At 40.2% G+C, this 22008-nt stretch overlaps 1 protein-coding gene across 3 annotated transcripts in view; it reads right to left on the minus strand.

Moving 5' to 3' along the window:
- The window catches only part of GK (glycerol kinase), a 69709-nt gene that overhangs the window by 17486 nt on the left and 30215 nt on the right, over nucleotides 1–22008 (minus strand). For 2 of the 3 annotated variants that reach the window (XM_045192953.2, XM_024557550.4), the window contains exons 5-12: nucleotides 18012–18088; nucleotides 15748–15885; nucleotides 13407–13516; nucleotides 12835–12901; nucleotides 9970–10005; nucleotides 9508–9575; nucleotides 1702–1744; nucleotides 992–1072 (exon numbers count right to left, since the gene is read on the minus strand). In XM_045192953.2, coding sequence (XP_045048888.2) covers nucleotides 992–1072; nucleotides 1702–1744; nucleotides 9508–9575; nucleotides 9970–10005; nucleotides 12835–12901; nucleotides 13407–13516; nucleotides 15748–15885; nucleotides 18012–18088 — 620 coding nt within the window. Of the gene's footprint in view, nucleotides 1–991; nucleotides 1073–1701; nucleotides 1745–9507; nucleotides 9576–9969; nucleotides 10006–12834; nucleotides 12902–13406; nucleotides 13517–15747; nucleotides 15886–18011; nucleotides 18089–21457; nucleotides 21542–22008 lie in introns of all 3 variants that reach the window. The other variant, XM_053917241.2, reaches the window with a different exon arrangement.

Here is a 22008-nt window from a genome sequence, read left to right on the forward strand (position 1 = left end):
TTTTAAGCCAATTATTATTAGCTACTTGAGAAAACAAGACTCAAGTAAGTTTTCAGATCATATACTGTATTCGTATATTACAAGGGAGCCATTTAAAATTGATTGTAAAGAAATGCTTTTAAGAAATGTACCTGAGCCCTGGCTGGTGTAGATCAGTGGATTGAGTGCCAGCCTGCGAACCAGAGGGTCGCTGGTTGGGTTCCCAGTCAGGGCACATGCCTGGGTTGTGGGCCAGGTCCCCAGTAGGGGGAGCATGAGAGGCAACCACACACTGATGTTTCTCTCCCTCTCTTTCTCCCTCCCTTCCCCGTCTCTAAAATATGTAAATGAAATCTTAAAAAAAAAAAGAAATGTACCTGAAAGAAGCAGAGTACTACACCGCTTCTTTGACTTTTGAAGTAAATGTTTCTTATGTGTTTAATACACACTTACCATGCCCTACAGGCCGACAGACTCCTACTACAATTGACAAACATGCTTTGAAACAAATGCTTTCAGTGAAAAATGGCATAAATCTTCTCACTTCGTTTCCCACATTAGAATGTGACACAAACTACTTTTATGGAGAGACACATGAAGAGAGCTGCTCTGTCTTTTCGTGCCCAGGGTTTCTCTTCGGAACACTGGCGCACTGTGGTTATAAAAACAGCATGTTCACGTGGAAAGCAGTATTAGAGTGAATCGATGCCTCATTAAACTTTAGAAATAGAAAACTCTTACACTGTGAAGCAGCTAAGTCATAGCAAAATGGTTAAGGTCCCACAATGAATTGGTAAAAGAACTAAGGAACCGATATACTCAAGGTCACCTGGGAGTCCTGAGCACCAGAGCTCAGTCCCGCATTCCTTCCACTCAACCAAATGTCAGGAAGAAAACTGAGGTTTTTCAGTCCTATATATTTAAATTTACCAGAAAAGGTGTTAGGAAACACCGTGATTTTCTTAACTTTGAATGTTTGTCGTATTATCCATATCGACTGAAAAGTACTTACTTCCAATGCATAGTATACGGGTTTGTCTCTGCCGAGTTTATAAGCCACTGTGGTCAGAAGGCCATGTTCAGAAAATACACACTATAGGAAAGAGAAAAAGACTTCAGTAAGTCAGGAAAATAAAAAGACAGCTTTTATTTTTTTAAAGCTAAAATAACCTAGGTACAAAATAATTTAATAAATACAACAATTCCAAAAATAACTCTTAGGAAAATTAACAATATTAGGAATAATACAGTTAAACAGCATAAAAAGTTTATCACTTGTTCTAAATTAGATTTGCATTAAGAATCTAACAAAGTCCAAAAAAATAATCTAGCAAGGTACAAGGTCCTAGTGTACAAATCCCACTAACACAATTAAAAACATATATATAAAATTCATGCCCTGACCGGTGTGGCTCAGTGGGTTGGGCTTCCTCCTGCAAACCCTCAGGGCACATGCCTGGGTTTCGGGCCAGTTCCCGGTTGGGGCACGTGCCCAACCAGTCGATGTTTCTCTCCCTCTCTTTCTTCCTCCCTTCCCCCTCTCTAAAAATAAATAAATAAAAATCTCTTAAAAATTTAAAGAATAAAGACATATATAAAATTCAAAGAACCTCGAATGGTTCTTATTAGAGCCATTCAAATTTAGCGACATTCATCATTGGGTGCATTATTTATATGAAGTTAAAGGAGACTTTCACCAATCTTTTATTTTGAAAAACATACCTTACGGCCTGTATTACATAGTAAGAAGCAGCCTGTTCCATACCTATAGTTGGGGGAAGAATAAACAGGAAGACAATTTTATTAAAAGTGGTGAAACATTAATAATACAAATTATTTAAACTGACATTTAACTTAGTACAACAAAAGTCATTATATTAAAATTTTGGAGTTCCAAAACCTAACAAACATGACATACTCCTTTTGAAATCACATTTTAGACATCAGTCTAGAAGAACACGGTCACAAACAGAAATGCCACTATCTTCTGACAAGAAAAGGCCAAGTGCAGAGTGTGGCAAGGTGTAGTGGGGCCGCGGGGACAGGGGTGACATAGAGGGGAAGGCTACTTGAGGTCTAGCTTTCCCATCTCAGCAGAATTGGGTATTCTTTTTATTGATCCATTGATGGATTGATTGATTTTAGCAAGACAGGGAAGGGGAAAAACATCGATTTGTTGTTCCACTTATTTATGCATTCATCAGTTGATTCCTGTATGTGCCCTAACCCAGGATCGAACCTGCAGCCTTGGTTTATTGATTGGGACAATGTTCTAACCAACTGAACAGGGCCAGGACTGGGCATTCTAACAGTGCTGGGAGACTGTAACACGGCTGTCATGGAAGAACCGAATTTATTTTGTGGCAGCTTTATCAGCATAAGCTTCGGACTCTGCAACAAGTCTGACATGTGGACGTGAGTAGTTTTGGCTTGTGCCAGGCAGATAAGCAGCCCAAACTGGTACCACTAAGGGTCACAAGGAAACAGTTTTCAACCAAGTTGGCTGGGACTGTCGCCTTGGCTTTCCACAAGCTGTCCTGCCCGAGCTCAGGCTTGCCTCCCAACAGACCCTGCCACTATGTTCTGTTACATTCTAGCAGACAGGAGAAGGGGCAGCATTCAGTCTCAGGGCTGGCAGAGGGACCCCAGTGGAAGTTACTTCTAGTTAGAACTATGTCAACAGACCCCATCTGCTGCCTGTCTTGTGGAGCAAACAGAAACCGAGGGCAATTTTTTCCCATCAACATTTTCCTAGATACCATTGTTCTGAATAAGAATTAGCCCAAGGCACTCTATCTCTTCTCAACCAAATATATTCTCCGCCTCTTTGATGCACAGATAACACATTCAAGGAAAATGGGATTAATGGTTATCTAAATTTTTAAGGACACCAGTCAGCCCTGGCTGGTGTGGCTCAGTGGACTGAGTGCAGGCCTGCGAACAAAAGGGTTGCAGGCTCGATTCCCAGTCAGGGCACATGCCTGGGTTGCAAGCCAGGTCCCCAGTAGAGGCGTACAAGAGGCAACCACACATGGCTTGCTCTTTCTCCCTCCCTTCCCCTGTCTCTAAAAATAAATAAATAAAATCTTAAAAAAAAAATAAAGTCACCGGTCAAATAACATTAGGTACAGGTAATAATGCATTTACAAATGAAAACACCTAAATCATGTACATGTGTTTACTTCCACAACACTGAAAAGGCTATGTATTTGAAGTTATACATTTTAATAAATATTCATAAAATGGAACCTAGTGATTTGTTTCATACTTTTAAAAGGAGAAATCTGTATCAATTTAGCACCCATATAAACACTGTATGAACGGTGGTGCCCAAGTCTTAAAGCACAAAAATGCTGCGAAGGCTCAAGGCACTTAGTAAAAGTGAGTCCTTAAGTTAGTATACTTAATAAGTAATTCATGAACATTAGCAATGTATGAAGAGACTCCATTGCTACATTGAGACCACAGCTTTCAAAGCAGTACACAGGCAATTTTTTTCCTCCTACATTTTATTACTCTTTCTTCCCAGTCAGCCAACAGATAGAGCGCTTCTAGCATTTATATGGCCTTTCTATTTTTCCTTTAGGCTGTCCCGTGTTCAAACATCCCCAAAACGATGTCTGACTTTCCTAACCTCTGAGAAGGTAAAGGTTGCTTGCTATCCCTCCGGGGGAAGTGTGCCAAGATGGCCCTGGCCCAAGCTGCAAAGGCGGGAAAAGGCCTCATTTATTACTTTAAGTACCTCTGGGAAGAGGAGGCATCTATCTTAGGTTCTTTTTCTTAAAGCAAAATTGATGTTCAAATAACTCATGTTTATTCTAAAAAGTTAGAAAATACAGATAAACTGAAAGAAAAATCAGCATCACCCATCATCCGTTCCTCCACCTAGAAACAGAGAATGGTTTTCCACGGACTTCCCAGCTGACTGTCAGTGGCTGCCTGCTGAGGTTCAGCGAGATTAACTACTCCTCAGTCCCAATCTCTCCAACCTCTTAGGACTTTGTTCTGCTTATCACTTATCTCCCATTTATCTGACAGCTTCCATCTGTTCTCTGCTCAGACTCCAAAGAAACATTCTCTAGTCTGGCCAGGACTGAGAACACAAACAAAATTCTCCAAACTTGGTATGATCCTGTTAGTGATCTTATTATTCCTGGATGGTTGCATATTTGCAAAGCACATTCTGTCTTGCTGTCTTTATTTATTTATTTATTTTACCTACCCACAACACCCATTTGACCATTTGCAAGCTGGCTTCTATCTTGGGCGTTCTACTAAAGTTTCATCCTTGGAGGTCCCAGTGAAGACCCAATTTCTATGTACCATGGTTGGTTCTCATTCTCGGCCTCCACGACCTTTTTATAGTCTTTTGCACTGCTGACCAAGCCTCCCTCTTGAATATCTCTACCATGGACATCCACGAGAATGCATAGCTACATTCTATTTTTCTGAATTCTCCATCTCTGTGTCTCTTACTTCTCCTAAATATCTCCTCCACCTGTATACTTTATCTTTGTAATTTCATCTATTGCTATTGCTTCCAAAAAAATTCACCTGTAAATAGGGGACATTCAATATCTCCACTTTTATACTAAACTCATTGCGCATGTCCAAATATGCACAATATAGAGCCTACCAGTATCACAAGTATTTCACAAACAGAAATTCTTCTACTTGGATCTGTTCCTTAATTTTGCTAAGTCTAACTACTCAGCGCAGGGGACTGGACTCTACATATACTTCCTGTGTCTTGTCCCTCTGCAGAGCCATGGACATCCACCTGCAGCCTTCCTGTCCCCATCCTTCTTAGTCCTTGCCTTTGTTATGAGTTCACTGTAGTGGCGTCCTCTATGGCCTCTTTGCTCTGGTCTCTCCTTACTTTGACCTAGAACTTTCATATTATTAAACAAATAGCTCCAGTCATCTCTGAATACCAACTCACAAACCTTCAGAAGTGGAAAACCAAGATGGCGGCATAGGTAGACACACTGCGCCTCCTCGCACACCCAGAACTGACAGAAAATTGAACGGCAAGGAAGCCCGACACCAAGGAAATAAAAAAATGAACATTCATCCAGACCGGTAGGAGGGGCGGAGACGGGCAGCCTGGGCGGAGAGGACTCGAGTTGCCATGGCGGGACCAAGACTGGTGGAGTGTGGGACAAATGGGGCAGGCAGTCTGACCACTAGCAGACCCTGCGGCCCCACATTCGCGCACAGATAAACCGAGAGGGCCGGACTCAGAGTAGCAGAGAACGGGGCAGGCAGAGCAGCGGGTAATACCCCGAGGCCCCACACTCGCGCACAGATAAACCAGGACGAACGGCGGGGAGCAAAGCAGACCGAGTAACTCAGGGCTCCAGGGCGGGGAAATAAAGCCACAAACCTCTGATTGAAAGTGCCCGTGTGGGTTGGGGCGGCAGCAGGAGAGACTCCCAGCCTCACAGGAGAGGTCGTTGGAGAGACCAACAGGGGCCTAGGGCGTGCACAAGCCCACCCACTGGGGAACCAGCACCAGAGGGGCCCAGTTTGATTGTGGGTAGCTGAGTGAAAGATTGAGGTCGTGGAGAGTAGAGCGGGCACCATTGCTCCCTCTCGGCCCCTCCCCCATGTACAGCGTCACAGCTCAGGGACCAGCATTACCTCGCCCCAGTGAACACCTAAGGCTCCGCCCCTTTAAGTAACAGAGGCGCCAAGACAAAAAAAAAAAAAAATGGCCCAAATGACAGAACACTTCAAAGCTCCAGAAAAAATACAACTAAGCGAGGAAGAGATAGCCAACCTATCAGATGCACAGTTCAAAACACTGGTTATCAAGATGCTCACAGAATTGGTTGAATTTGTTCAAGAAACAGATGAAAAAATGAAGCCTATGCTAAGAGAAACAAAGGAAAATGTACAGGGAACCAAGAGTGATGCGAAGGAAACTGGGACTCAAATCAACGGTGTGGACCAGAAGGAAGAAAGAAACATCCAACCAGAAAAGAATGAAGAAACAAGAATTCGGAAAAATGAGGAGAGGCTTAGGAACCTCCAGGACATCTTGAAACGTTTCAACATCCGAATTATAGGGGTGCCAGAAGGAGAAGAGGAAGAACAAAAAATTGAAAACTTATTTGAACAAATAATGAAGGAGAACTTCCCCAGGCTGGCAAAGGAAATAGACTTCCAGGAAGTCCAGGGAGCTCAGAGAGTCCCAAAGAAGCTGGACACAAGGAGGCACACACCAAGGCACATCATAATTACATTACCAAAGATTAAAGGTAAAGAGAGAGAATCTTAAAAGCAGCAAGAGAAAAGGAGACAGTTACCTACAAAGGGGTTCCCATAAGACTGTCAGCTGATTTCTCCAAAGAGACCTTACAGGCAAGAAGGGGCTGGCAAGAAGTATTCCAAGTCATGAAAGGCAAGGGCCTACATCCAAGATTACTGTATCCAGCAAAGCTATCATTTAGAATGAAAGGGCAGATAAAGTGCTTCTCAGATAAGGTCAAGTTAAAGAAGTTCATCATCACCAAGCCCTTATTACATGAAATGTTAAAGGGAGTTTCCTAAGAAAAAGAAGATCAAAAATATGAACAGTAAAAATGACAGCAAACTCGCAGTTATTAGTGACCACACCTAAAACAAAAACAAGAGCAAACTAGGCAAACAACTAGAACAGGAACAGAACCATAGAGATGGAGATCACGTGGAGGGTTGTCAATAGGGGAGTGGGAGGGGGAGAGGGGGGGAAAGGTACAGAGAATAAATAGCATAAATGATAGGTGGAAAATAGACAGGGGGAGGGTAAGAATAGTGTAGGAAATGTAGAAGTCAAAGAACTCATAAGTATGACCCATGGACATGAACTATAGGGGGGGCATGTGGGAGGGAGGGGGTGGGCAGGATGGAGTGGAGTGGGGGGGGAAATGGGACAACTGTAATAGCATAATCAATAAATATATTTTTAAAAATGAGAAAAAAAAAAAGAAAAAGTCCTCAGGCTCTTTGCACCATCTTGGAGCCTGTGGAGCCTGCTGGAACAGGACCCTATAACGACAAATTCGTCCGGAAGGCTGTGGTCCGCGGCCATTTTTGCTGGTATAAGCAGGGTCTCTGTAACCAGAGGGAGCACGCAGCGCTTCTTAAAATTGAAGATGTTTGTGCCTGAGATGAAACTGAACCCCATCTGGGCAAGAGGTGCTTCCATGCACAAAGCAAAGAACAACACTGAGTCCCGGTGGCGGTGTGAACCAAACCAGCGTCATCTGGGGAAGGGAAGTCAGGCTCATGGAAGCCGGAAACCGTGGCTGCTTCAGGCTAAATTCCTAAGCAACCTTCCTGCTAAGGCCCCTGCATGCAGAATCCGTGTGATACTGTACCCCTCAAGGATCGAAACTTACTCAAGAGTAAATAAATGAAATGGACTTGTTCTCTTGGAAGGAAGGAAGGAAGGAAGGAAGGAAGGAAGGAAGGAAGGAAGGAAGGAAGGAAGGAAGGAAAGAAAGAAAGAAAGAAAGAAAGAAAGAAAGAAAGAAAGAAAGAAAGAAAGAAAGAAAGAAAGAAAGAAAGAAAAGAAAGAAAAAGAAGGAAAGAAAGAAAGGAGGGAGGAAGGAAGGAAGGAAGGAAGGAAGCAAGGAAGGAAGGAAAGAAAGGAAGAAAGAAAGAAAGAGAGAGAGAGAGGAGGGGAGGGGAGGAGAAAGGAGAGGAGAGGAAAGGAGAAGAAAAAAACCTCCTCAGGTCCAAATTTCAGGGCTTCATAACATGATCCTGACCTAATTTTCTACCACATCCCTACCTGAATGTTCTCTATAGTTGTTAAACAAAGTCTTCCATTTCCCCATCTGCATCTTTGTTCAGTGTTCTATGCACTCACCAATATTGCTCATTCCTCAAAACATCTTATTAGTAACATAATCTTTTGTGATTTTTCTCTTCTCCCTTTGGAACCCAACAGCCGTACTTCAAAGTTTCTTACAGCATTGAAGTTCTCATTTATAATATGATTAACCGCGTATTTGTGTTCTTCCCCCTGAGGAAGAAAAATCTGAGCCCAAAGATCTTCTGATTTGCTACTTCCCACCTCCAACCTGCAGTGGCTGCAGAGGTACTCAACAAGCCCTCCCTGACTTAAATTCATCATCAAAGCTTGGCTGACAATGTTTAAGGGGGAGAGGAGTAGAAAGGAAAATGAGGCAATTTTATTGGGTACTGTGTTAGGTACTTGACAAATAAGAGATAGCATCCACTTTACTAGCATTAGTGTGCCCACCAAAGAGGAACAAACGTGTTTTTGTCTGGGGGGTGGGAGGGATGAAGGGAAGAGCCCAGTTTTCTATTATTTCTCTTGACTCCTGAGATTCAGCTGCCTGAAACCCAGACTTTAAAGAATGTTTCCAGACCCACGCTGACTCAAGGTCCCTTGTTCCCTGTAACCTCATGATAGCATGACCTGCAAAGAATTTTCATTATCTCCCCTCTCCCCGCAAAACTCTCACTCTCTCACACAAGGACTGCTGACCCTGCTAGACTACAAGAACATTTAATCTAAAATGTTAGACATTCCACCCCAGCTGCTGTGGCTCAGTGGATTGAGTGCCAGCCTGCAAACCAAAAGGTTGTCAGTTCGATTCCCAGTCAGAGCACATGCCTGGGTTACAGGCCAGGTTCCCAGCTGGGGTCATGCGAGAGGCAACCAATTGACATATCCCACACTGATGTTTTTCTCCTTCTCTTTCTCCCTTTCTTCCCTTCCCTGTGAAAATAAATAAATAAAATCTAAAAAAAAAATTAGACATTCCATTAGTCACAAAACTTAATCAGTGAAGTTAAACTTTGATAAGAGATTTAAGAAATTCTCAAGAAAAAAACAATTATATGTAGACAGTCTTTTGGCAGACCTATGGAAATTTTTGCCATACAGGGGACAGTCACAAGTGTAGAGGTTAAGAGCCTGGCTACCTCGAATCAGATGGAACTGGGTAGAAAGATGGCTTCTGCCACTTACTAGCTTAACCTCTCTGAGCATCTGGTTTCTCATCCTAAAGTGGGAGCAATCTTATTACTCTTAGATATGGGGCTTGTTAGAGTAAGGAGATGAGATTAGGAGAAAAATGCACCAAATCTCCACTTCTATCATTCCTCTTGCTTCTTATCTAAGGAGAAACTCCAGATACTGGAGAGAATACAGTGCCAGGAGAATAGCACCAAAAATTCCACAAAACTATGACTTTCTACTTATAGTGAGAAAGTCTAGGGCAGGAACATGTTGAAAATTGTCATTTTAAACATGGCTTTTCCTCCTCTCTGCTCAGCACCCCCTGCCAACCTCCCCTCAAAAGGCATGAATACTATAAACCAAAATTTAGTTTCTGGACAGAAAAGGCAATGAATTTTACAGATTAAGGTCTTCACAAGCCTCATCAATGTGCCTACATATGACATAGTGCATTTTATTTGATGGAGATAAAGCTTTTCCACATTCAAAGCACCAAAGGGAAAACACACAAAACACCATTGGTTTTTAGGTCTGTTTCTTAAACTCACGTATTTTTGGCTTGTCCATCTCGGAAACACATTTGTCCCACCAATGCAGCAGACTGGTCCCCCAAACACTGCAAGTGTAAATGACAATAAAGGACACTAAGACAACATTGTTAATTTCCTTTTTAGAAGAGCCATAGGATTTATTTTTCATTTTTTATATATCAAGGAATGAATTGATTTATGTGTTTTTTGTTTTTTTTTTTTACATTGCCTCCATCTGGACATTTCCCTATTTGTTAATACCCCCCATGAGATAAGAGGTATGGGAAGGGAGTGGGAGTGTTAGAATTATTTTATTCAAAAGATTCTCAACCCACACAAGGACAAGAATTAGCCAATTTTGCTGCTCTTACTTCTTTTCCAGTTCAGGAAGAGGTACATTAATTAAGATAAAGGAAGAAAGCCTTAACATGGAAGGGGTGAGGGTGGGGAGGTTGCAGGGAGATGTGAGGTGAAACTTACCCCAGATATTGGCACACCTTCCAAGGACCCAGCTTTCTAATAAAAATTTAAAAAGGATTATGAATAATCAGAAACTGTTGGCTCTACTAACCTAAGTGCAATAGGAACGAACATGAATAGCGACATGCCAGAGCATGTGGGGCAGACAAGACAAAGCAAGTGTTTCAACTACATGAGTGGTTCAAAGACAGATATTAGAAGTATTCCTAAAATGATGAGAAGAGACATGGCAATTGGAGAATGGACATGAAACACTGGGCTGGGAGTCAGGAGACATGGGCTCTACTCCTGGTTAGTTAGTATTAAGCCACTGAGCAGGCCGCTGAAACTTCTCTGTGCCTCAATTTATTTTATCTACAAAATGGAGCCTGGGCTACATGAACGCCGAAGTCATTAGCTCTTTGCTATTATCATCATTACTAAGAAAAGACTAACACAATTCTTTAAAATGAACATATAAATAGCTATCACGTCAGCATGGAACTTACTTATTTTGGAAGGCTGCATTTTACCAACTATTCTTCCTACCCAAACTGCTCTTAAGATGAGGAACACAACAGTGTTCAGGTATTGGGTACTATTTGTTCATAGCTAACATCATTCTTCAAGTTTAGATAAGCAAGAGCTAATTTATGTCATGAGTAGTGGTTTTTATTTTGATCAAGTATGGCCAGCATTCTAGGAAGAAAAACGAGATATAAGTGGCTGACTGTGTACTTCAACAAACTTTTTTTTTTTTAAAGAAACACACACTAACACAAAGCAATTTGTCCTAAGGGAAAAGAATGTGATCCCCGAGGTAGGTGTGATGTACTAGGAAGCGCACCAAATAAAAGCTCTGGACCTACCCCTCAGCCTGCCATTTGTGGGCAGGTCTCCTGGTCACTGGGAGCTTGGGGCCTCCTATCTGTTAGAGTGAGGGTAAGAATAGATGCCACCTCACGTAGCTCTGATGATAAGGAAATAATAGCATACACATGGAAACCCTTTACAGAATAGAAAACACCCTCAGATAGTGGATATTATTTTCTTTCTTTCATGCTTTCTTTTTCATTCAAGACCCACTATTTTTATTTCCTGTATATATTCTTAGCAAACCTGAACCTGGATATTAAGTGAAAGATAAATGTCACAAAAGGAAACCTGGAGGCTGTCTAGCTCCGTATATTTAAGTACTAAAAGAAGTCTTTGCTTATACTATTGATGTTATTTTCCAACTGCCAGCAGGATCTACTATGTGAGGTCAGGCACGGAAAACGTTCCTTTTTTTGTCACAGGGAGGGGTCTCTGGAAGAGTCTTGGGAACATCCTCCGGTGAAGCATGCAGAAAAAGTGACAGTGCATTTCCAACTAACTGGTCTGAAAGGTTGGTCAAAGTAGGTGTTTGGGACATTGAAAAACTCCATCTAATTTCCCTATTATGCTAACGTCCAAAGCACATCACAAATGTACTTTGTAGTGGGGACATCAGAATTTCTCACACCAGGAAACTACCACAGACTTTTATTTTGAAACATCACTCTCAGTCTTATGGAAAAAGTCTAAAAACAAACCAATAAGATGAAACTTAAACAAAACCTACAGCTTGACTAGAGCTTATAATAATTTGAAGAGTCATGATTCTAGATCAATCTGTTTGGTAAATGGACTTCTGCTCGTTTCAAACTAAATGGAAATGCACTGTATCTTTTCCGAGTGAATGGGTAGAATAATTGGTGGGCAACCTACTCACCAGGCTATGAGAGATTTTCTATAGTCAGCAAGGGGGAAAAAGGGGGACAGAAGCATAATGTTTGAAATACAAGAGAAAACTAGGCCAGTTAAATGCTTTTTCAACCATTCTCTGAAATGGTTTCTCAAGAATTGTTTTCTTTCTCTTACTCACGTCAGTCTGCAGACAGCTATAAAACCATCAAAGCACTTTAACTGTAGATAAGCAGTTACCTATCTCTTAAAAAGCTCCACGCTACCTTAAAAGGCTTTATTATTAATTAAACATTCAAGAATTCTTGCTCCAGACTTATGCAGAGCATGTAGTGTTCGATAAATAGAGTTTCTAATATTTGAAGAATATTAGATTAACTGCCTATATTTTTTGCGATCTGAAGTTTTATCATAAATTCCAGATTTTGGTGTTCAAACAGCAGTTCAAACCCTCCTAGAGCTTTCCATCCCTGATGTGCAATCAGGGATACTCAATGGTGCTAAGCACACGTTTTGCTGAAACTGCTTTTTCTCTGAGTTTCCATGAAAGCAACAGTAAAGATGTCCATTATGGAACCCAGTTTAATTAACAACCACATATCAGAAGCAGACTCTTTGCTTTCAATTTCTTTGCTAAAATTTTACTCAGGCTAACAAAGGAAGTAATCTAAAACGTGGTTTGGCCAGTAAAAGAGATTGCATATCAACAATATTTAAGTAAAAAAATAAATTAAAAAGAGAGATTCAACAGAAAAAAGAACACCACTAAAATGTGATGAGACCTTCCTATAAATTAAAAGCAGACATCGCAACTACTAAACAGTTATTTGGATACCAAAATGGCTCAAAACATTCCCCTGACACCTCAGTAGTTAGATTATCCCAGTAATAATTCAAAAGTATAATACTCAAAGAAGAGCCAATTCAAGTTTATAAAGTGTGAAATGAATTGGTAAGAATTCCACCATTTTTAAGTTATAAAACTATTTAAATACTAAATTATTACTTTACATACTACCCACATTCTCAGACAAGTCACAACTCTCAAACTATCAAGTGTAACACAATTGACTTTTTTTTTGCATATATGCATAACTTTTATTACTCATTTTGCTATGTTTCATGAATAATAAAGTTTTTTAACAAAAATTTTATATTTACCATTAAGCCATAAATCTCAGAAGAACTCCGGACATTTGGAAGAATTTTCATTGGAATTCCAAAAAATCTGAAAAAACAATAGACAAGATTGGGTATTTAACACTGTTATAAGTACATAAATATCTGGCAACATTCATATGCATTTAAAGGTAAAAAATGTAAATAACAATAAATGGATGTATTTGAGTATAAAATTAAATAGTAAAAAAATAAACACACCAGCAGAACATAGTTGCATGATTAGATATTTAACATTCTAATTTTGTACAAACCAATCAATAAAAAAAATTAAAACTACACAGAAACCAAAGTACTTTGTTAAAGGACCCTAATCTTCTTTGAAATCAAGGCAATAATCCAGAATAATCAAGGCAATCCCTTAATTGTCCATGTTTATTGGGTATGTGTATGTAATAGTCTCTCTTAATACAACACACAACATAGACTTGTGTATTGTGGCTGGAATACCATTTAAAGTGTGGTGTTTCACTGATGTCTGCAAAGAATAAGATTCAGGTTACGAACAGGTAACATGATTTGGAAAACTATTCTTAGGGGCAAACACAACTCACTCGCAGAGCTCTTTATCCCATTGCAAAGAATGAATGTTGAAGAGCATCGTCCTGCTTGCATTTGTTACATCTGTACAGTGGACGCCTCCATTGGTTCCTCCTGTCAAACTCTAAACAGGAGAAAAAGGACAGGTTAAATGTGCACTTACTTGCCATTTCATTCACATTTTCTCAAGGGCCATAATCAGCAGCAGAACATATAAAGCAGGAGAGTGGCACATTTTAATGGCTTAATTTTCTAGTTTTCAGCAGTGTCCAATAGAAATATAACATGAGCTACATTTGTAATTTAACATGTAGCTACATTTAAAAAGTATAAAGAAGCAGCCCTGGCTGGTGTGGCTCAGTGGGTTGAGCGCTGGCCTGCCAACCAAAGGGTCACTGGTTCGATTCCCAGTCAGGGCACATGCCTGGGTTGTGGGCCAGGTCCCCAGTAGGGGGTGTGCAAGAGGCAACCACACATTGATGTTTCTCTCCCTCTCTTTCTCCCTCACTTCCCCTCTCTCTAAAAATAAATAAATACTCTTTAAAAAAGTATAAAGAAGCAGGTTAAATTGATTTTAATAATACTATACACTTTTTTCAACCCAATATATCCAAACATCCTTGCAACACTGGGACATTTTACCCTTTTTTGGTACTAACTCTTTGAAATGCAGTATGTGTTTTACACTCACAGCACATCTCCATTCAGACTAGTCACATTTCACGGCAAGAGTGGCTACCATGTTAGCAGCAGGGTTCTAATCAACTGATAGTTAAAGAAAACACCAGTTTTGTTTTCATCCTCTTATCTTTGGAAAATGCAGACACTAAATCTGGCAAAGTGAAATACATTGAAATGTCTGCCTCTTCAGGGTCTTACTAAACCTTGGGCTGCTGCTGCAGTTTCTTTTTGGTTTGTTTTGGAATAAGACTTCTCATTGGATGGTGCGTACAGTTTTACACTTCCTGATGTTAATACCCTTAGACCGGAACTGAAAACATGGTTGCTTACTTTTTAAAAATTAAAAGAAAATTAAAAATATTGATTGTCATTACTATTTGTTTTATTTTATTTTTTTAATGGCTGCTTTCTTTTATGTTGAAGCAATGAGGTAAGAAAGGAACAAAAGTGGAGAAAGCTCCCCTGCAGCTCTCACAGTTCCCACCTCGTGCCTTATACCGCTTCCAGGCAATTGTCAAACTGTCAGAACTGTTTCAACGGTGACTGACGTGTGTGAAAACTGCTGTGAGCACAAAGCACAGCCTGCTAATAGTGCTTTTCAAGACCCGCCATGTGCATCTGGCCAGTAAGGATAGGGACAGTATTCCCTTGAAGCTCCCTGAATGTTACAAAATACTGAAGTATTTACAAGTGACATTAAATGTCTGGGATTTGCTTTACAATGATCTGTAGGGAGAAAGAGTATGTGAGTATAGTTGAAACCAGATTGTCCAGAGTTGATTGCTGTAGCTGGCTCACTGCTATAGAGGTTTGTTACACTATTTCCACTGCTTTGGGGTATATTTGAAAATAGTTATAATAAAAATGAGAGAGCCCTGGCTGGTGTGGCTCAGTGGATTGAGTGTGGGCTGCGAACCAAGGGGTCGCCAGTTCAATTCCCAGTCAGGGCACATGCCTGGGTTGTGGGACAGGTCCCCAGTGGAGGCCACATGAGAGGCAACCACGGGTTGATGTATCTCTCCCTCTCTCTCTCTCTCCCTCCCTTGCCCTCTCTCTAAAAATAAATACATAAAATCTTTAAAAAAATTGAGAGAGAGACAGAGAGAGAGAGATACTAGAGAGAAAGAGAGAGAGAGAGAACATGTACTTTAAAGACCTATCTGGGAAATGGTCGAAATGTTAGCTTCTACTTATCCATGTTCAGCTTAGGCAAAAAGATTATGCATCAGAAATGTCCTTTGTGATTTTTCATATTATAGCTTAATTAAATAAGGAACAGCTAAAAAAGGTAGCCTAGGTGTTTTGCCATATGAAATAGTTACTTCTTCTAAACAATGGCTAGTGGAAAACTTCATGATAGGCAAGAGAGAAAGGCTGCCTAAATTACCAAGTACTAATTACCTCAATTACTAATTGTAAAGACAACAGATATGGTTTTGGTAATCATCCTCCATTTTTACAGAAATAAGGTAAGAAAAAATAAACAGGAAGTAGGCAAAAAAATGCCCCTCTCAAATGGAGGCTGAAATGTTCTGCTATTTCTTGAGTGGCTTTTCTGAATACTGCTGCCAACTAAAAAGTTTGAATTCTTTGTAGAAACCAGATAGCGGACAAGGCAGTCTAAAAACTTTCTGAAAAAAAATTTCTCCACACACGCATTCAATTGAAACATACCCAAATAAGCCAGGAATCAATGGTCCCAAAAAGAGCTCTATCTTCTTCAACAGCCTTTTGAACTTCTCTTACGTTGTCAAGAAGCCAACGAACTTTCACGGCACTGAAGTAAGTGCTAAGTGGAAGGCCTGTCTTGGACTAAAAACAATTGCAAATTAAATTCATAACAGTTGAAAATGAAACAAAACACCAAACCCAAAACCTCCACAAATCACAAATATTCAGTGGCCCTAAAGGCAATCAATCCCATGGTACGATGGATAAAAATACTTGACCTATCTCGTGGCACACGAAAGCATGCTCACGAACAAAGATCAGTGATATGTTTGCAGTTCAAAGAGCATCCACGTAGCAAAGTAAAGAGAAAATTATATGGCACAGCGCCCCGTTATCTAGACTTTTGTGATGACTTAGTATTCACCTAGACCAAAGCTCTGCTTTTCATTTTAGATTCTGTGAAAGTAATATTTAAACTATTGCAATCAGAGAGAATGTCAAATTATAAAGTAACCGAACCCAGGAAAATTTCTTTTAAAATGTATACGACCTAATATATATGTACGTGTATAAAAATATATATTACAAATATACATTTACACATTCATATTCAAATAATATAATGTAAAATTAGTGGAGAATATAGTTGAGCTCAAAGACACACCAGATTAAAGCAACACAGAACTGCTCTATGTAAGAAAGTAGTTGTCTAAATTAACGAATAGATTATACAAAGGGAGGGTGGATTGAATAAAGGTTAAAGTATAATAATAAAACACATATGGGCTTATTAATCTTCATTGAAAATGGATCAGGTCCAATCTTATTTTTGTTTGCATATTAAATACCAACATTTTTATAAGGGTTGACAAAAGTAGATAAGAAAATACAAACATCAAAATAATGCAGCTATCTTTCCCCTCCCCATCCCTGGTGTCCACATTTAGCTCCTGACTACAGAAAGTTAAGTATTGTTTTCCTTCTTGTATCTCCTATGGATATGTTTGGTAAGAAAACTCAAACCATGACCTGGCTGGTGTGGCTCAGTGGATGGAGTGCCCACCTGCGAACCAAAGGGTTGCTGGTTCAATTCCCAGTCAGGGAACATGCCTGGGTTGCGGGCCAGGTCCCCAGTAGGGGGCGTGAAAGAGGCAACCACACATTGGCGTTTCTTTCCCTCTCTTTCTCCCTCCTTTCCCCTCTATCTAAGATAAATAAATAAAATCTTACAAAAAATATAACTCAAACCAAAGGATTTAATACTTTAATATAAGTCATTGGTTTTCTAGCTTTCCTAGAAAAAAATACACCAATGATCAAACGTAATGAAAAGAAATAATTGATCAGAATATTCCCCCACAACACTAGTAGTGAGGTTGTACGCATTGTCTCATTTTCATGACTTAGGTAAAAAGTGTAAAAGTTGCCCCAAACGGCATGGAGAGAAAAACATGTATCCCTTGAAGCAAAGTGATGACTGGACAGGGTAAGAAAGAGAACAGAATACAAAATGGTAAGGGTATATTCAGGACTAGCCTGAAGTTATGTGGGCAGGTTGGCGAAGGGAATGCTTTGTTGAACCGCTGTAATTAATAGGATTGGAACACCAGTTTCAAAACCAAGAACCAACTGTCATAAGAGTCCCACTGAAAAATATAAAGGGGATAAACCAAAACCCAGAACTTTTTGGGGGATACTATGAGAATTTGGCATTGACTTTGCTAAGAAAAATACCTTTTGGTTTCCAAAATTCTCTCCCCCTTCATTTATCTGAAGAGAGATCTATATAAGGACTGAACACTAGGCAATTTTTTATTAGCCATTTTCATATGAAGAGAGTGGAAGTGTTCAATAAAGAGTTCAATAAAATGTCTTCTACTTTCTATCCCTGAATCCAGATGCCTAAACACTCAAAAGCACCCAGAACTATCTTTGATGGATAGTAAAAATCAAGAGGGAGGGATCTGAAAGTCAGGGTTCAATTACAGGAAGCACCCTCCCCCGCCCCCGGGAAATATGCCATAACCCAGGGATATTTGTCACCCCCTCTAGCCTACAAACCTTGGAATATTATTCCTCCAATCAACCACAGGGCAAGAAGACAGAAAAGACTTGAGTTGTCCTCAATTATCTGTGGAGAAACACTCTATAAATTGTATCAAATAACTATTATGTAATAAGATGTAGGGCCCAAACAGTCTTTTTGGTGAAATCTCTACATTTTTAAATGAGCATTCTCATAGCATACTTTAGAAGAGCTTTCTTACCTTGACAAAGTTATTATTTCCTGGAATTCGTTTACTAAGGTTCTCAACGGTAGACTGGGTCCTTAGATCAAGCCACACTATAGACCAAAATATAATGATATATATGAAAATCTTCATCGAAATAAAATCAGATCTTAATGAAATCACTGTCAAGGATGGGAGACTGATTAGTTCCCATAAGCAATTAAAATGCTATAGCTTTCAAAAGACAGAAATTAGAAAATTAGAAATGAATGGGCATATTGTTAGAAGAGAATAAATTTATGAGGGAGAATTTAAAGCTTTTATGCAAAATCACAGGCCAAGTTAGAACAATACAAACCTTAGGATGCTTATTTTGTATCCATTTTATAGAAAAAAAACCAAAAAATATTTTGGATATGGAATTTCCAAGCATACATGAATGCAGAGAAAATGTAAATGCTAGGCAGTCCAGTCGCCAGGGCAGAATGCAGAGCCCCGAATCACCATACCGTGTATAAAGTATGTATGTTTGAAAACTTGGGAGCAATTTGTTACATACAGAACCTGGTATTATTATTGAGGGGAAAAATAAGATTTAGTGTCTCACGTATGACATGCTTATTTTCATTAAATTCTTTCAAAATAGACAAGAACTTGGAATCGTTAAAAGAATTATTTCACCATTCTTTCTCCACGCTGGATTGTAAAACACAAACATCTCCATTTTAACACAACATTATTTTTAACTAAATAACTATTGTCCACTTTCTGATCCCCTAGTAGAAAGTATTTCTGTTCTCCTCCATGACAAAGGTTTGAGAAAGAGAAAGCATTAAATGGTACACAAAGCAATTGTGAAAGGTAACCGATAGGATCAGCTGAGCTTTGTTTGCCAAATTTAAGTTTTGTACTTAACCTTTTTAACTTTTAGTGCGTTAGTGGTCCCTAGGTTCCGTTAGATCCCGACTGTGCTCGGATGGCTCCTGAAAAGATTCAGGCCCGCAGCCTATCTGAAGGACACCAGGGAAGATTACACAGGTTGGCCCACTACACCTGTGAATACCAACATTTATTGTCTAGTTTGGGGCACCCTTAACTATACGATTTCTTTCTCTTCCATTAAAAACCAGTAAAATTCCTATAGCGAATTTTAATCAATTCTTTCTAATTACTTAAAACTGCCATTTGCCTTGAGCACTGTCTGTGCTTGGTGTTGACAGTGGCTCCTACACATGAGATTTAAATCATGGACTTCAGGACACTCTACTGGTTTCCACAGACATGCAAAGCAGCAAGAAAAGGCTCGTCACAACCAAGGAAACGGGAGGCAAAAAGGAAGACCACGGACATGCACAGTCTATAGATGACATCTGCATTTGCTGTCCAGCATCCATTCATCTTGCTCCTGGGAGCAGTAGCTCCTATTCTCTTTAGGGAATCCATCATCCTTCTCTCATCCTCAGCCACATGGTTTGCCTGAGATTCGCCCCTAGCACCCCCAGCTCCAGTATCCTGGCCTGACTCTAGTGGTAGCTTTAGGAGAGAGCATGGGTTCTAATCAGCTCAACTGAGATTTGTGCTCCCTCTGCAGGAGGCCCTCTTCTCAGCTCAGGCTGGCGGTGTGTGGCTGGGGGCTGCTGCCCTCATTAAGAGAGAACTGAATTGGCCACATTCAGAGTCATCCCAGAAAAGACAGACTTGGAGGAATCCAGGTAACTGTCTGAGTTTGGAATAAATCAGCCCCTGAACTAAGTTACTCTTGGATCTCTAGTTCCACGAGCCAAAGAATTTTTTTAAAACATTCCTTTTAGTGTGTTTGAATTTTCTATTACTTGCACTGTGATTGACACAAGCCATTAGCAGCAGCATTGAGGAGTTGGCAAGATGTCCCATGTCCGGGAAACGAGGACAGTCCACTTTGTACACAGTGCAAGTATTGTATGACTGTGACAAAAGCTGGCTTTCCTCATGGGGCAAGCAGATGTTAATGACTTAACAGGAGTAATTGGGAAAAGTAGAGGAATTTGAGAAAAACGTTTTACATCTGTGATGGACAGAATTAACAAGCACATCTCAACTTTCGGTTTTTCAAACTACAGTGGGTTAGAGGTTTCAAAGCAACTTAGTGAATTTCTATGACCTACTTTGAAGAAATAAAATAGGATGGATTAGAATAGAAAAATATCAGAGTTCACTGAACTTGGCGAGATAGTATTGACTGGTGAAACTTTTTAGTTCTGTGGGTTTGCTGAATCATGATACAAAATATATTTCTTACCAAGGGAAATGAACAAGAGACATGAAAGCCATTGCTCTAGGCTACTTGTTTAATGATTCAAAGCCTTCTAGATCAGCCTTCTTCTATATTTTAATGGACATAACAATCACTAGGGAGCTTAAAGATGACCCTCCATCCCCAGAAATTCTAGGATTGCTCTGGGAAGGGGGCCCAGGAATACACCTCTTTAAGAAACACTGCTAGACTCCAGAGTAGTTGTTCTTACAGGAAAGCCCGCCAGAACCACCTGGAAAACTTTGAAATCACACATCGCAGGCCCTACCTTGCAGGATTCTGGCTGCAGGTCTAGGCAGGGAAGGCCTGAGTCTTTCTACTTTTGTTACAAACATCTCAGGTTTTTCAGTATTATACTAGAACTTGAGAACCTCTTTTCTAGGGCATGTTCTTTAGGATACTGGATTTCTTCCAATCATTTATTAAGAAAACAAAACTAAAGACAAACTGACGACTGGAAAAATAGTTCCCTGAGTCTCAGTGGCTCTGTGACTGTTGCTCCTTGACAAGGGCCACTTAAGTAACCGGGCACTTTACTCCTCACTTGAAAGCTTGCAAGTATCCACAGTGGTATCCAGAGAATTTACCCCTCACCAGAAAGACTCGAGGCACTTGGTGTGAAATGAAATCAGGAGACCAAAGTTCTGTATTCTGGCTTTGCCACCAATAAGCTACGTGACTCCAGCATGTCATTTTACCCTTTGTGGTCTGGATTTCCTGAATAGAAAATAAGTCACTTGAACTAGATGCTCTCTAAAGTTTCTCTCCTTCCATTAGTCCATGATCACAGAGGGCCGGCATAATATTTAGTTTTTTAAAAAATGGTCCACAAGTTTAAGACAATTAGAATACGTACAATTAATTAGTAAGAATGCCAAAGAGAAAAAAATATGTCAGTGGCTGGTATACTACCAAGCGATTCACAAAATGCTCAAAATTAATTAAATTAAGAACACACACAAAAGAATTAGAAAACTCATTAAAGAAGCTAAGATGGCAGAATTAGATGTGCAGAATAAGAGACCAAAAGCCAAAGAGAAGACCCCAAGCTGGAAGACTAAGCCCCTTTGGAGGTAATTTCTGAGAACAATCAGAAGTGCCAGATCCAGATCCAGCGGCGGTGGTCAATTTCCCCCAGCACGTCCGAGTTGGGAGGCTGGGAAGTGAGCAAGAGCCAGTGCACCAATACCTGAGGAAGGGCCAGCAGCTGGAACTGAAGAGCCAGAGGGAACAACGGCAACTGGATCTGAAGGGCCAGGAGAAACTGGAGCAGCTGGAGCATTAGGAGAAATAATGGCAATTCATGCTAGAGATGGCCAGATTCAAGGTCTGAGTTCCCTTGTTGACCACTTAAGAAATGGTAGCTCACTTACTTGGGCAATTTCATCACAATGAACATTTTTTCTACACATTTAAGCATAGAAAAAGAAGAGACATGGAATAGAAGGGGAACAAAAGCAGTCCAGTCAGAGTCTCTGGTTCAGTATTTTCATTTAAACAGAGATCAGGTATAGACCTGACTTTTTGTTCAGGATGCCTCTTCCCTCCTGGCCACATGTCTGCGACTTAGTTAGAAAAGTGGCTCAGATGGTTATTGGCCGCTCACTCAACCACTGAATTGAAAGGCTGCATGATATAGTGAGTGAGCACATTGACAAGAGGCGTTAGAAACTAATGCTAAGGAAGTGTCACAATCTCTGTTGAGGCCATCTGCAGGAAGGCATGAAAGGGCTGCTTTGG

The sequence above is a fragment of the Desmodus rotundus genome, chromosome X (assembly GCF_022682495.2).
Source record: "Desmodus rotundus isolate HL8 chromosome X, HLdesRot8A.1, whole genome shotgun sequence".
In the NCBI taxonomy this organism is placed as follows: Eukaryota; Metazoa; Chordata; class Mammalia; order Chiroptera; family Phyllostomidae; genus Desmodus; species Desmodus rotundus.